Source organism: Neoarius graeffei, chromosome 14 (genome assembly GCF_027579695.1).
Source record: "Neoarius graeffei isolate fNeoGra1 chromosome 14, fNeoGra1.pri, whole genome shotgun sequence".
Taxonomy (NCBI): Eukaryota; Metazoa; Chordata; class Actinopteri; order Siluriformes; family Ariidae; genus Neoarius; species Neoarius graeffei.
In genome coordinates this window covers 41,252,061-41,268,126 of record NC_083582.1, presented here as the reverse complement: position 1 = coordinate 41,268,126, position 16,066 = coordinate 41,252,061, and the positions used below count along the sequence as shown (strand labels likewise).

Genomic DNA, 16,066 nt, shown 5'->3' with positions numbered 1-16,066 from the left:
GTGCTGTGGCTTGTTGTCACCGACAACGCCAACAGATACTGGCAAGAGCGTATAGATGAGGCGAGGCGCATAAGGCTTCAGAAATTCTCGTAATTCGTAATTCTTCTTCCGGGTTTACAGATCCCAGCGTGCTCGCGGGGCGTGTGTGGGCATGTGAGGACACTCCTCCTCACCAATCAGTGCACAGGGGAGTGTCTCCTCACGCCCCTCGCCCCACTCGGCTCGGTTTGGCTCGCTTCAGCCCCACTCCAAAACCGTGCGAGTTTTGGGAGCTGAGCAGGGCTGAAGCGAGCTGAGTCGTGCTGTTCTGAGGTAGTCGAAACGCGAGCCATGTCGGGCTGAAGTGAGCTGAAGCGAGCTGAAGTGAGCTGAAAAAGGGTAGTGGAAAAGGGCCATAATATAAAGTGATATCACCTTTCCATTGAACATAGTTTATATGACTCTGTAAGGTTGCTCAACCTTGAATATTGTATGCAGTTATATTACACAGCCAGACAGCGTACTACAGAGGGTGACTAATGGCTAAAAGGTGCATAGATAGCAAAGAATGCAAAGCATATCACACCAGATGTTGGATATAATTATAATGAAAAATATGGACTCTGTAAACCAGATTAAGCGGGTTAAATTAAACACACAATTTCATTACATATATACAGTTGATGAAATGATCAAAATAAGAGGATTCAAGAATAAATAAGCATGCTATGAACATAAATCAAGAACATGGAAAGACAAAGGCAGGAAACAAGCTTGCAAACACTATTGAAACACCAACAAACTACAATTATTCATTTTTCAGTATTATGTCAGTGCAAGAAACATTTAGAAGTATAACATCTCATCTCATCATCTGTAGCCGCGTTATCCTGTTCTACAGGGTCGCAGGCAAGCTGGAGCCTATCCCAGCTGACTACGGGCGAAAGGCGGGGTACACCCTGTACAAGTCGCCAGGTCATCACAGGGCTGACACATAGACACAGACAACCATTCACACTCACATTCACACCTACGGTCAATTTAGAGTCACCAGTTAACCTAACCTGCATGTCTTTGGACTGTGGGGGAAACCGGAGCACCCGGAGGAAACCCACGCGGACACGGGGAGAACATGCAAACTCCACACAGAAAGGCCCTCGCCGGCCACGGGGCTCGAACCCGGACCTTCTTGCTGTGAGGCGACAGCACTAACCACTACACCACCGTGCCGCCGAAGTATAACATATCTTGCTAAAAAAATTACTTTGCTAAAAAGAAAATTGTTCTTTTAGCATTTCTTGCTAAGCGAAATTGCACATTGCTAAAGAAAAATTTGAGTCTTTAGCACTTTTCGCTAAAACAATTTGGGTCCTAGAGTGAGCACAGATTGTATTGTCAATTCTTTGCTAACAAATTAGCAGTTAGGTCAACTTAACAAATTTTCTTCTGACTAGAATTGTATTTCCTCTCATTTTATCATGCGAATTCAGTTCTGATCGATGTTTTGGGTAGATCTTCCCTTAGGGAACAAAATTTAGTTAGTTGTTTTGATTTTCCAGTTGTAAACAATTTGTTGTGGAGGTTGGTCCTCTCTCACATTTGTCACATTTCAGTTTTGGGAGTCATTATTGTTTTTGATGGCAGGCCAGATGAGCTACTACTTGATGTTCTGGTTAGCTTTGTTATCCCCCGGCAAGTATTGTGAGAAGATAAATGTTTACATCCATCTGTCAACATTTTTAGTTTCTGGAGCATAACTCAAACTATTAGGAATTTTTCCATGAAACCTGACAGTTACCGTATGTTAAGTGACTCGAGGAGTTGTGCCTTTTGACATTTTGGGATTTCTATTTTTTTTTTCCGTATTTCCATGGCAACTAATTCAACTTAGGAAAATTTGGAGTGGGGTTTTCATGTGGGGGCTGGGGGGATGTGCCATCATCTGATTACTCTTGTTTTAATTTATGGGTTTGTGCTGGTGCTTTTTTTTTTTTTTTTTATATTTAATTAATGATAAACTTTTTTTTAATTGCACCTTTCATACATTTTAAATGCAGCTCAAATTGCTTTACAAAAAGAAAATACAAAAATGCATAACACAAAATGTAAACATCTGGAATTAAGGGAAAAAAGAATAAAAATACTTGTGTACTTAAAAGCTAAAGTAAAGTTGTGTTAAATTAAGAGAACATAAAAGGATAAGCTTGCATGTATGTAATCAGATAAGGATTAACTAAAAGCAAAGTTTAAAAAAGTGTTTTTAGCTGCTTTTTAATCAAAATGCGAAGAAAAGTAACCTGAAGAATGTCTAAAGGCAGGTTATTCCATATCTTTGGTACATAAAAACCAGAGGTGGACAGTAACAAAGTACATTTACTTAAGTACACTTTTTTTTAAGTATCTGTACTTGAGGAAATTTTTTTTTTTTGAAACTTCTGACTTTAAAGTGCATATCACGGGTAAATTCAGGAGCAAGATCAATGTAATTCTCCTATTTTATATTAAACTTTGGTCAAATATCTGTAACATTCTGCATTCTCTGCAATTTTTTTTACCTTGCACAATACCGGAAAAATTCAGTTGAAATCAAGCCATTTGAGGCGAATTGGTCTTGGCATTTGGATTTCCCGGCAAACACTTAGTGCGTTTACATGCACATAGAGAAAATCGAATTTCTGCCGTTGCTCGACTGAAATCGAAGTTCTAAATGCCATGGAAACACCTTAGCTCGGCTGAAATCGAACCGAACTTGATTTCTCGTAATCGAGTTACACGACCTAGATTATGCGATTTTAGCCAAGCTACTTGGTGCATGTATATCCTGTCGAGCTACTTACTTCAGCACTGCCCCTTCCGGAAGTGACGAAACACAACAGCCTCGGTCGGCATGACAACGAATCATGACAACGGCGTGAATCTTTTCTTTTTGTGGCATTGTTTGCACTGTTAAAATTTAGCTCACTTACTGTATCACCAAATACATCTGTACAGCTGTTGCATAGCTGTGAATTGTGTACATAGTCATTGTATTTGTGTGTGTGTATGTGTGTGTGTATGTATATATATATATATATATATATATATATATATATATATATATATATATATATATATAGTGTGTGTGTCCAACATCTGAAGAATGTCAATAAAAACAAAACAATTGAACTTTTTGTGTGTTTATTAAGACACAAGTTAAATTGTAAGCAAAAAATGGACTTTAGAAAAATATACAATTGTGCAAAATAAGTTGTCTTACAAAACAGTGGTCTGTGCAGGACAGTTTGTAGCCATACAGTCTGTTAGAGCAAGCCTAACAGCTTGAGCACGGAACTGCCAGTGTTGCCAGATTGGACGGTTTTAAGTGCATTTTGGCGGATTTGAACATGTTTTGGGCTGGAAAACGTCAGCAGTATCTGGCAACACTGCTGATAACTTTGTTTATACTCTTGAATAGCTCTTCATGACGACAACCGGAAGTGTACCAACACGATGGGGCGTGTAGCGCCACCTGTGGCTCGGGTGCACAATGTACCTCACACAATAGCTCGATTTCCTTGTGTGCATGTAGGATTGGATTTCTCTGGCACCCCTGCTGGGACCCTTAGCTCAATTACCGACAGTAGCTCGATTTGAATGTGCATGTAAACGCACTGACTGATTTTCGTGACGTCGTGTTCGGGACGCCTCCCTCTGAATCCTACGTCAGCGCTGGTTTGTTTATGAGAAAACGACTTGATGGTTTTCTGCAAATTTCTTCGTTATCGTGTAATTATTAAAATGGTTAACAGATGTATCGTAGGAGGGTGTAGCAACACCAATCTTGATGGGATTAGTACTCATCGTTTCCCAAAAGACCGGACAATGAGAGAGAAATGGGAGCGCTTGGTCTACACAGGCTGTGCACTGAAACCATGCAAAGCTCGCGCAGCCTGCTGGCGCTTCCGCAGGTGACGTCACGAATCTGGCTCCAGACTCCCTTGAGATTTTTCCAGACGCGTTTTATTTTTTTCTCCTGTAGACAGATGGCCTTGTGCAAAATTACCCTTCTGGATGAGTGTGTAAAGGGACATACTTTCATATTAAAAAAAAAACGAAATTGAAAGGCAAATAATACTTTTCCCTCCACTACATTTTTGTCAAGGTCCTCATTACTATGAAGCAGCTTTGAAAGTGGATGTTTTTTCTTTTCTAAAACGTGATTGGTTTTTTCACAGGTGATGCTGAGACAGCCCATCAGTAATCACTAGGGTCATGTCCATAGACTGTATAAAATCAAGTTCAATGATTTCTCAGCAGCATTATTTGAACACGATCAGTTGATGGCAGAATGGAAGGAAGCGGTTCTTCTGGGGAATGCACGCACCCATGAACCCAGGTTTCAGTTTTCTGAAAGGATTAAAGATTTGCTTCGTTTTAAATGTTTTCTTTGTTTGCCTAAAATGAATCACATCGCGGCCTACAAAAACTCGCCATCCGACCTGCAGAAGCATATTGAGGGATGTAAATGTTTTATTCCAAGAGAAAGCTTGCAACAAAGTTGTCTGTGCTTTTAGAGCTAGTGATAAGGTTGTAGTAGCTATGCAGTCTAGTTAGTCAAATGATTTTCTATGGATTTGCCCACCAAGTTGCCATCGCCTTGTCCATGGCTAATGTTAACACACAACTAGTTACCTTGGACATTGTTAGTTGGCATGTAAAAACGGAGTTACGCTAACATGAATCACGTTAACTTTATCTGAAGTCCTTTCAGAAATGTTTTAGCGTGATCTTGCCAAATAAACAAGATAGAAAATTTTCTTTTCTAGTAGTGTTAGCTACCCAATATGATTTCGAGTTTGAAAAGCCTTTGCTAGCATGTCAGGTGGAGTTTCACTGACTAGCTAGCTTAACGTTAAACCACCATAATGGCACAGCATGCATTCATTTTCTGAATTCACTTCTCTGTCTTTTTGGTAACGGCATTAGGTTTTGTAAGCGTTGTGGCAATAATACAATGATGCATTGACAGAAAATGTATTTTTAATGTTTTAAATATTTTTAAAAGCAAGTACTTTTAAGTAAAAAAAAAAATTGACTGGACAACTTTCACTTGTATTAGAGTAACATTTGACCAGTGGGATCTGTGCTTTGACTTAAGTAATGAAGTTGGGTACTTTTGTCCACTTCTGATAAAAACCAAAAGGCAGTTTCTCTATATTTCTTGTATTTTACTTTCGGAATGTTAAGCAGGGCGGCATGGTGGTGTAGTGGTTAGCGCTGTTGCCTCACAGCAAGAAGGTCCGGGTTTAAGCCCCGTGGCCGCCGAGGGCCTTTCTGTGCGGAGTTTGCATGTTCTCCCCGTGTCCGCGTGGGTTTCCTCCGGGTGCTCCGGTTTCCCCCACAGTCCAAAGACATGCAGGTTAGGTTAACTGGTGACTCTAAATTGACCGTAGGTGTGAATGTGAGTGTGAATGGTTGTCTGTGTCTATGTGTCAGCCCTGCGATGACCTGGCGACTTGTCCAGGGTGTACCCCGCCTTTCGCCCGTAGTCAGCTGGGATAGGCTCCAGCTTGCCTGAGACCCTGTAGAACACGATAAAGCGGCTACAGGTTATGAGATGAGATGAATGTTAAGCAGTCCAGCATTTGCTGATCTTAAGGACTTATTTGGAACATTTTATTTTATTGTTAATGCTAATAATATAAAATGACTAGATTTCACAATTTTTTTTGATGGTACTCTTGGTTCCTGACCTACTGAACTAGCATCGAGAAGTGTTTTTGAGAGACTCTAAAGCATTTCTATCAGTTGCTCTGGATAAGGGCATCTGCTAAAATCTGTAAATATAATACAAATAAGCAATTTAAATTTGACAGCATATTACGTGTATAAAAGTACAGTAATCAGTGCAATTTATGATTAAGTCAATTTGAAGTTTGTTAGTAGTCTACTGTTGTGTAAACTTGCACTCAGGAGCAGGAGTAGAATATGAAAATTTTTCTAAATTTATGGTCTTTTCATCCCTACCAAATTTGTGTAAACACTCATACAAATGATTTAAGCATAAATCCACATGGATCCAGCTTCATAAATGAGGCTCATTGTTTGTTCTAATGTTCCAAAATAAAATGCAAGTTAAACCACTCAACAAAAAGAATGTTGAGCTTGAGCGACACAGACATTATAGGTTATTTATAATCAGAATGCGACGAGAAGTTTTAAAATCGTCCCCACTTTGTCTGTACATGTATGATTAGGTATCACCCATGAAGAGATGGTGCAGGAGTCTAAGAGACACTGGCAAAGACTGGAGCAGAATGCACAAAGACAGAAGGTAAGGCTCTCTTATTTAGATTAAAATTGGCCTAGTTGCCTAATCTTCAGGCTAATATTAAAGACTGAGTAGTGTGCGGTCTTTTTTTAAAAAGATTTACCTGACCCACTTTGTTTTTCAGCCCATGCATATGCCTCATCAAACTAGCAGTAATTCTGTGAGCAATGCCGGTTTTGGGACTGGAGGAGGGGTTGGAGTGGGTGGTGACGGTATTGGAGGTGGAGGCTCAGGAGGAGGCACGTGTGGTCGAGGCCGTGGGCTCAACCTCAAGATGAAGTTTGTGTGTGGCCAATGCTGGAGGGAGGGCCAAGTTAATGAGCCAGACAAGGCACTGAAATATTGCACTGCAAAAGCCAAACACAGGTGAGGCCTTAAAGTGCATATCATGAGTAAATTCAGGAGCAAGATCAATGTAATTCTCCTATTTTATATTAAACTTTGGTCAAATATCTGTCACATTTTGTGCAATGGGCGGCACGGTGGTGTAGTGGTTAGCGCTGTCGCCTCACAGCAAGAAGGTCCGGGTTCGAGCCCCGTGGCCGGCGAGGGCCTTTCTGTGTGGAGTTTGCATGTTCTCCCCGTGTCCGCGTGGGTTTCCTCCGGGTGCTCCGGTTTCCCCCACAGTCCAAAGACATGCAGGTTAGGTTAACTGGTGACTCTAAATTGACCGTAGGTGTGAGTGTGAATGATTGTCTGTGTCTATGTGTCAGCCCTGTGATGACCTGGCGACTTGTCCAGGGTGTACCCCGCCTTTCGCCCGTAGTCAGCTGGGATAGGCTCCAGCTTGCCTGCGACCCTGTCGAACAGGATAAAGCGGCTACAGATAATGAGATGAGATTTTGTGCAATTTTTTTACTTTGCACAATACCAGAAAAATTCAGCTGAAATCAAGCCATTTGAGGCGAATTGGTCCGCCTCTGAAAAAACTTGCCATTTGGATTTCCTAGCAAACATTGATTTTCGTGACGTCGTGTGCGGGACGCCTCCCTCTGAATCCTACGTCAGCGCTGGTTTGTTTATGAGAAAACGACCTGGTGGTTTTCTGCAAATTTCTTCAACGTTATCGCGTAATTATTAAAATGGTTAACAGATGTATCGTAGGAGGGTGTAGCAACACCAATCTTGATGGGATTAGTACTCATCGTTTCCCAAAAGACCGGACAACGAGAGAGAAATGGGAGCGCTTGGTCTACACAGGCTGTGCACTGAAACCGTGCAAAGCTCGCGCAGCCTGCTGGTGCTTCCGCAGGTAACGTCACGAATCTGGCTCCAGACTCCCTTGGGATTTTTCCAGACGCGTTTTATTTTTTTCTCCTGTAGACAGATGGCCTTGTGCAAAATTACCCTTCTGGATGAGTGTGTAAAGGGACATACTATCATATATTAAAAAAAAAAACCCATGAAATTGGTCCAGAATATGCACTTGAAGCTGGTTTTTCACAACCTTTGTTGTTGGTTAAATTTTTGTTTATTTTCACAGCAATTAGAAATTGGTTGTCAGTTCAAAAACTAAGCCTGAACACTATTTCATGCTTTATTCTGAGAGAGACGATGCTTCACTCCAAGAAAAGGTTAGGTGCAGTACAGTGATGCTCATATATGACCTATCGATTACCTAATCCATTAAATTTTTTCGCAACATTAAAGATGACTAAATTATTGGCTCTTGTCTTGCTTTATATATGTTGGAAATTGCACTCAAGCGATGTTTACAAATTTAAAACACTTTCATTTGAGCCAGGCTCTTTTGAAAGTAAGGTTCATATGACCCAAGTGTGGTTAGGAATTAAAGATTAATAAGCTACAAGATGGGGCTTAGGGATTTACTGGAGCCAGTCAGTTGGATTTGTTGCAAACTATATAATTAGTTTGAATAAAAAAAAAAAAATTAGTTCTGATGTTGGTTGAAATTGAAATCTAACCCATGTACTCCCATAGGAAATGAATGGTTGCTTGTCACTTGTAGGTAGTGTGATGGCAACATGTCTCGGTCAGAAAATTACGTATGTAAAATATAATCCTTTCAAATCAAATGTGTGGAATCTGTATGACCTTGAAGGCAAGCATGTCTGTAAAATAACAGATTTCATTTTGTCGGTTTTACTGACACAAGTCATACCCTCTCCTTTGGTCATTTCTGCTTCCAGCTGGACAAAAGAGCGCCGAGTCCTGTTGGTAAAATCGTTTGAAAAGAAAAAGTGGGTAGTTGTGCGGCCACTGCCTTTCTCTCGAACTTATCCCCAGCAGTATGATGTAAGTTCTGAGGTCTTTCTTTGCACTTAGCCATGTAGGTGGTTACACACATTTGTCCTAATCTCGGATGAATATCAATCTTTTTGTCGTTCCAATTTTTAAACGATTTGTGAGCAAGTCCTCACACTTCAAACTCTTAACACGGTTGTATCTTTGTTTGTAGATGTGTGTTCATGTGATGAAACAGAAGAAGTGCCACTACATTGGGAACTGCTCTTTTGCACACAGTTCAGAAGAAAGAGATGTGTGGACTTACATGAAGAACAACAGTTGTGGGTGTCATGCATTCCTCCTTCATGAAGGACTCAAGTGAAACTGTTACTCTGCATTAATGCTTTGTGTTTTTTGTTTTTTTTTAAATTTGAATGTATTTTTCTATCTCTCTTAGTGAGAGACATGCAGCAGATGTATGATTTATGGCTATCGCTGACCAATCAGAACCGTCGATCAGATGGCCCTCTCATGACTCCACCTCCAGAAGAAAAACAGAACGCTATGCCTGCTGACTACACTGAGTCAGTGGTGGGTAACCGACCGGCTGATTTATTTTCAGCGTTTGAGTTATAATTTTGATGAACTGAGAAATTGTACCTTAAATGTAGATCAATTTCAGCAAAATCCTATGAAGGACTATGCTGATGTGACTAAAATCATGTACTGCATGGGATTTGTGCAGTCTGTGATGTCTTGGTCAAGGCCTTGGTTACAGTGTGATGACTGTGTGTGTGTGTGGCTTTGATTGACAGGCTGGGCAGCGCATGTCAGGAAGTGGGGAGCTGTGACCCCGACCAAAGCATTGAGTGATGGGCCTTGCAACTGCCTGGATGAGGCTTCTTGTCACGAGAACCAGTCAGTTTGTATTCTCCATTCCGTTCAGTGCAACTTTAGGAAGCACTGTAATCTCCTGCTAACGGCCTGACTGTAAGCCTAACATGGTGATAGTGAACACAAACGTACATGCTTTCTCATTCATGCCCAAAATACATTTGTTGACGTTACACTTGGCTGCGTATTTTGTATTCAAACCAGTAATGACAGCCTATGTAATTTAAGGTCATTTTAAATTCTTTAACAAAATTATGCCAGTTTAATATACGAGTGGTTCCTTACTCTGTATTCTTGCCATATTGGCAGAAGATGATTGAATAGCCAGTAAAGGTCCTCCAAAAGTGATGTGAAATTGATTGAACACACCTTGGCAGAGATCCTTTGCCTGTCTGGCTGTTTCTTTATAGAACTAGCATGTAGGTTTGCTGCCTGTCTATTTCCACCATCCAGCCCTGCGTGCCCAAACTTGCATTCAGTTTGCACTGAGTGTGCTGTGAAAAGGGGCAGCGTTTCGTAATGAGTTAAGGAAGGCACTTGAGAGCAGGGATTGGAAAAGTCTGCTCCTCCAGTACAGTATCATCTGACCAGTCAGATATAAGCGAACTTAGTTATCATAGTTTTGCGGAGCAACGTGATGGCTTTGACTGAGCAGTTTAAGAAGCATAAGTGATTGGAATTGGACTCGTTCGAGCTTATTTACCCTGTGCCATCATAAAACTTTGGATCTCGCTAGGCTATATTCTAAAACGAGTTCTTGAATTTATAGCAGTTTGACTTGAAACAGATCCACAATTCTCCATCAATCATATTTACTCATTTCAGGCAAGGAACCTGAATGAAATTGATCTTGGACGACTTTAGGCAGATAAACTTGATATTGTGTGCCTATGCGTAATTATATCTCCCCCCCCCAAAAAAAAATAAAATAAATAAAATATATATATATATGTACACCTATGATATACCTTGCTACTTTTAGTAAGCCCTGTCCATACGTATGGTGGACATACATATTTACTATACTACTAATGATTATTGATAACCTAGTAGTTAAAGCTTAATTAAATATAGCCTGACCTTGTATTGATTACATAGAACCTGTTGTTATTGAACTATGCTATATGACTTGTATTGCTGATTAGATGACTAGTGATTTTTCTTCTCGCTTCTGTGAGGGTCATTCCAGAAATCAGTTTCGTGAAGTTTCCCCCAGCCTTATACCATCAACTCAAAGAAAGGAATAACTGTAAATCTTACTGTTTGCACATTAATGCCTTAGAAATAATGAGAACTTTATGAATTTGAGGCAGGGAGTTGTCTGGATTTCAACACGTATGAATACAGTGAGGGGATTTCTGGAATGATCTTAATGTATGCTTCAGTGAGGGATTGTATTATTATTATTATTATTATTATTATTACTACTACTACTACTACTACTATGATTATGATGATGATTACTATTATGACTGTCTATCCTCCTATATTCTATTGATATGTATATGTTAATTGCAATGTATAACTCAAGTATATGTAACAATGTATGAACATAAAACATAACAGTGAATAGTCTATGTATGCTGAGAGACTCGGTTTAGGGAGGAGGTGCTGTGTAGATACATGTGCTTGAGGTTTTGAGATGGTCATTAGTTTATTCTTGAGCTAGAAAACAAGTACAGTTTGAGTTTACAAAGAAGTGTTAGACCATTGCTTTTGCTCTCATTTCTTTGGAATGTGTTTTGTTGCGATTTCTATTGGTAGGAACTACCATGTGCCTTTATTTTACCTTTTGATATGGCCGATGGATTAAGTAGAATGATAATATGGAGATTATATTTCAAAATGCATAGCTTCACCTGCCTGGTTCTGATGGTCCTCAAGCACATGTGTTTGTCAGCTGTATTGTGAGGAAATGCTAAGCATACACACAAGTTGGTGTTGTTTTTTTTCTCCTTTTTTTTGTGTGCATAGCACCTTTATACAATATAAACATATATACGATTATAAATATCCTGAACATATATAATCTTTCTCCTTCAATATATGATAAATATATACATACTTAGACAACTTCAATAATGAAATAGATGCAAGGTGGTGGACAGGTTTTGTGGTTTGTTTTATTGGCTGATGTGATTGGTTGTGGCATGCAGCTCCAGTTATCTTGAATGAACTCCTGTGGAACATCGACACTTTCCACAGACCTGTTTTTTTTTTTTCTGGTTTTGGTCGCAGTTTCCACTCTTGATGACAGGTAGACAATCAGAGGAAGTGTAAGTAAGCTGAGAAGGAGGTGCAGAGAGACTCGGTTTACAGACACGGTCTCAATCATGAGGATGTTTGCAAACCGTCATATCAAAGGGTCACTGAATCTCTGGCCACCGTTTTATTTAATGGGGTTAAGAGAGCATCATCCACGCAACTAAATCACATCCCTGTCATTTTCAACTTGAGTTTGCTTCATTTGAATGTGAACATATGGTATTTTGGATTTTCTTGGACTTTGACTCCTTCCCCAAGTAGTTGGAACAAATGGGGAGAGATTGCACATGGTTAGAACTTTGTGTTTAATACTCTCTAAAGCAGACAATTAAACATTGATCTTGACATGATGTTCCATATTTTATCCTGAAAAGATGTTATGTCTCAACAGAACACAGAATTATGGATAATGTTTTATCCTGAGATGATGTCTTTTCACCAGAACACAATTATGGATAATGTTTAAGATGCTGTTCTCCGTCAAGATTATTTTTCAACTCGCTGAGAAAAATTCAGGGTTTTTGGAAAGGAAAAAAATAACAATGCCTCTTTTTGTACTGTATTTTTACATTGTTTGTTTTGTTTCTCCTTTTTGCTCCCTTATTGGAATGAATATTGAATACAGTGGACCAAATCTCATGAGTGCTTAACAATAAACAGATTGTTTTAGAATATGTGTTTATTTCTTAAACTTAGTCTGCAAAAGTGTTATCAGAGTTTCCAGTATAGATGTGTTGCTAAATACATCTATGCTGGAAAAGTAATGTGTAGCAGGATCTTTTTCTTAAAGCTGCCCGATGTAAAACTTTTCACATTCTCAAGTAGAAAAAGTGCTCTTGCCAGCAACTTGCAGAACATTATATTTCATTACAAAATGCTTCACTTATTAATCAGGAGAGACGTTAAACTCCTGAATTATATCTGCCTGTCATAGTTGGATGTCTTTCATGCCTGAAGTCGGGGCATGTTGATGCAAGAGTTACCTGAGCTGACGCGTGTGGACATTTTCCATGACTTCTGACCTGATATCCCTGTCACAATGCTGTGATTTCTTATTATTACACGTTTGTGCTGAAAGAATGGAATATGTACTCGGTGAGATTTAAGAAAATCTTTTCCATATAGTTTACATAAAATATTGCTTCTCATCAAAACTTCATTTGAACAAGTTTCTAATTACTAGATTGAATTAAGTAGAGTGAGCATGATTATATATTAACAAACCAATTTCGTAATGAAATTTGACAGTGGTGTTGGACATGCTATGTCAAGACTCAGGGGTAACATCTTGCCGAACGCTTCAGTGAGATGATGACTGGACCCACACGCCGCAAGCACTTAAACTCCTCTTGCATAGGCATGAATGATTTCATTTTCCAATGCCTACATCATTCATAATTCTGATAAGTTACATTTGTCTGTCACGTTGTTTGCCAAGTTGTATTTCTCATTGCATTTGTTGACCACATTAAAGGTTACCCCATTTGCTAAACACTGCATGGTCTTCAAAAGAAAAGGCATCAAAATTGAATCGTTTGCGTCTAAAATGGCAGTGAATGAATTATATAACCAATAAATAATGTTAAGACACATGAGAATGAAGTGAAAAATGGCAAATAACATGAGAAAATAATCCTGTTCCAACAACTGTCCTAAATAGAAACGAAGTATTGTACAGCCTGTGTGTTGGTATAATTAATAAAAGTAAATAGAAAGGAAGAAGAAATATATGAAAGAGAAAGATGCACTGTATGAGAAAAACTGAAATAATCGCTGTAAAAGTAATTATAGTAATCAAAGAGCCATTAAAAAAATACTAATAGTGAAGGTGAGTGCTATAAAGATATGTAAGGAATGTGGGTAAAGTTGAAAATAAGAGGAGGTAATGAAGGGGGGGTGGGAGTCAGGAGATAATTTTCTTGGGGCAAGTTTGATCGGATACGATGGTTTTAACGCACAAGCCAAATACACACGATGTGGGTGGTAAGATGGTGGCCAGATGGCTTTGCTCTGATGAGCCTGTGAGCTACCAGATTTTATATAGAGCTCAGTGGTGGTAAAGCATTAGCTTACTAGCAATGATGAGTGACTGCTGTGCCCTGTAAATTTGCAGACAACAAAGTCCACAGACATTTCTTCTGACTTTAAGAAGAAAGTTAATTCAGGTGAGATGCAGCAGCAGAGGGACAGTGAGGAGGATTCACATTACCTGTCAGCACAGTTTTTCTGTGATCAAGTCTGGCTTGAGAAATACAGTGAGTGATGAGCGATTGAGCAATTTGGCAGCGTTAAGTGTAGCGTCAAGAAGGGCTAGGGACGGATCTTGATTTGTGGATGTGTTTGCCAAAAGACACAGCAATAGGCAAAAAGAATGTGGCCTGATAAAGCAAGGATAGGTTGTGAGTAGGCTATTGTAAAATGTACGTTGGCCATGATGATGCTTTTTTTATTTTATTTTTCATTGTTGGACATTTTTTGTTTACAAAAGTACACAGCAGCAACCAAATAAAGCTGTATTAATTAAAATAGTTGGAGGCCTCTGTGTGGTGATTTTAAACTTGAGAAGGCTTGGTTGCAGTAAATGTTTTCTTACAAACCCCTTCAAATTAAAGATGTATATTTGTCTTTTTAAGGAAAAGGACAACTAGCCTATTTGAAGAACAATTAATCGCCTAACGCATTAAAACAGGATTATTGTGGAACTCAAAATGTTAACTGTTCTGGTATCCATCTATACACATCACATAATTAGTAATATTAACTGTAAAATAAGAAACCAAAGTACATCAGTAGGCGATTCCCTAACTCTCATATTGCCATAGTTTTCAAATAACCTATACATGACAACAGCATAATAGAAATTCTGTTATGGTTTTGGGTTTTGGTGTGCCACCCCAAGGTTTTCAGTGGTCCCAATCTGGCCACCCCTTTGAAAAATTTCTGGAGGTGCCCTGTCCATGACAGAAGTCAGTCAAAGAATGAGAGCATTTCTGATTACATGGCTGAACTATGGCCATATAATTACATTTTTAGAGTATTGTGATTACAAAGAGGGACTTTCCGATGCATTAAGGGCCAGGCTGGTATGTGACATGCATTACTCAAGCACACAAAAGAGGCTACTGTCAGAAAAGGATTTGGACTTAGATAAAGCATTGGCTATCACTATTTCAAAGGAAACTGCAGCCAAGGATGCTTCAGAGCTACGAAAGAAGAGTGTAGAAAATGAAATGCATAAGATGTCCTTAAATAATGCAAAAAAGAAGAAAGGTTACAGATGTGGGAAATCCTTTTGTTAGGTTTTGATCTGTCCGTAGCGAAGGAGGTTGAATTGACAAAGTATGATCTAGGAATGTAGACCTTGGCTGCCTAAGAGATTCTGACTCGGATCGATCCGGGAGCAGTCACTGACACAGACACAGCTGCTCAGAGATGTTCCCCTGTTTATTTTAGGACAAACATGAGTATATATTCATATTCGAGAGTGTGTTGCAGCTGTGGGATTGGATGACATTGATGTGATTGATCAGGCTAAGTTATCTATACTAGTGCATCTCAAAAAATTAGAATATTGTGAAAAAGTTCAATATTTTCCATCAGTTATTTAAGAAAGTGAAAATGTTATATATTATAGACTCATTACACATAAACTAAAATGTTTCAAGCATTTTTCTATTTTAATTTTAATCAGTATGGCATACAGTACAAAAACAAAAAAAAACATCTCAAAATATTAGAATATTTCATTTTGAGTTTGAGTAAAACAGTATGAACACAGTGTATCTCTCGGTCTAGTTCAGTACACACAACCACAATCATGGGGAAGACTGCTGACTTGACTATTGTCCAGAAGATGATCACTGATGCCCTCCACAAGGAGGGTAAGCCATAAAAGGTCATTGCTGAAAAGGGTGGCTGGAAAAGGTGCACAAGCAACAGGGATGGCCGCAGTCTTGAGAGGATTGTCAAGAAAAGTTGATTCAAGAACTTGGGAGAGCTTCACAAGGAGTGGACTGAGGCTGGTGTCAGTGTATCAAGACCCATCACGAACAGACATCTTCAAGAAAGGGGATACAACTTTCGCATTCCTAATATCAAGCTACTCCTGAGCCAGAGACACTGTCAGAAGTGTCTTATCTGGGCTAAGGAGAGAAAGAAATGGACTGTTGCTCAGTGGTCCAAAGTCCTCTTTTCAGATGAAAGTACATTTTGCATTTAATTTGGAAATCACGGTTCTAGAGTCTGGAGGAAGAGTGGAGAGGCACAGAATCCAAGGTGTTTGAAGCCCAGTGTGAAGTTTCCACAGTCTGTGATGATTTGGGGTGCCATGTCATCTGCTGGTGCTGGTCCACTGTATTTTATCAAGTCCAAAGTCAACACAGCCATCTACCAGGAGATTTTAGAGCACTTCATGCTTCCGTCTGCTGACGA

At 39.4% G+C, this 16,066-nt stretch overlaps 1 protein-coding gene across 2 annotated transcripts in view; it reads left to right on the top strand.

Moving 5' to 3' along the window:
- The window catches only part of zc3h7bb (zinc finger CCCH-type containing 7Bb), a 33,921-nt gene extending 19,758 nt beyond the window's left edge, over positions 1-14,163 (top strand). For both annotated transcript variants that reach the window (XM_060939667.1, XM_060939666.1), the window contains exons 17-22: positions 6,216-6,292; positions 6,414-6,655; positions 8,440-8,545; positions 8,709-8,817; positions 8,934-9,067; positions 9,292-14,163. In XM_060939667.1, coding sequence (XP_060795650.1) covers positions 6,216-6,292; positions 6,414-6,655; positions 8,440-8,545; positions 8,709-8,817; positions 8,934-9,067; positions 9,292-9,327 — 704 coding nt within the window. In that variant the 3' untranslated portion in view covers positions 9,328-14,163. The remainder of the gene's footprint in view (positions 1-6,215; positions 6,293-6,413; positions 6,656-8,439; positions 8,546-8,708; positions 8,818-8,933; positions 9,068-9,291) is intronic.
- The last annotated feature ends 1,903 nt before the right edge of the window (positions 14,164-16,066 follow it).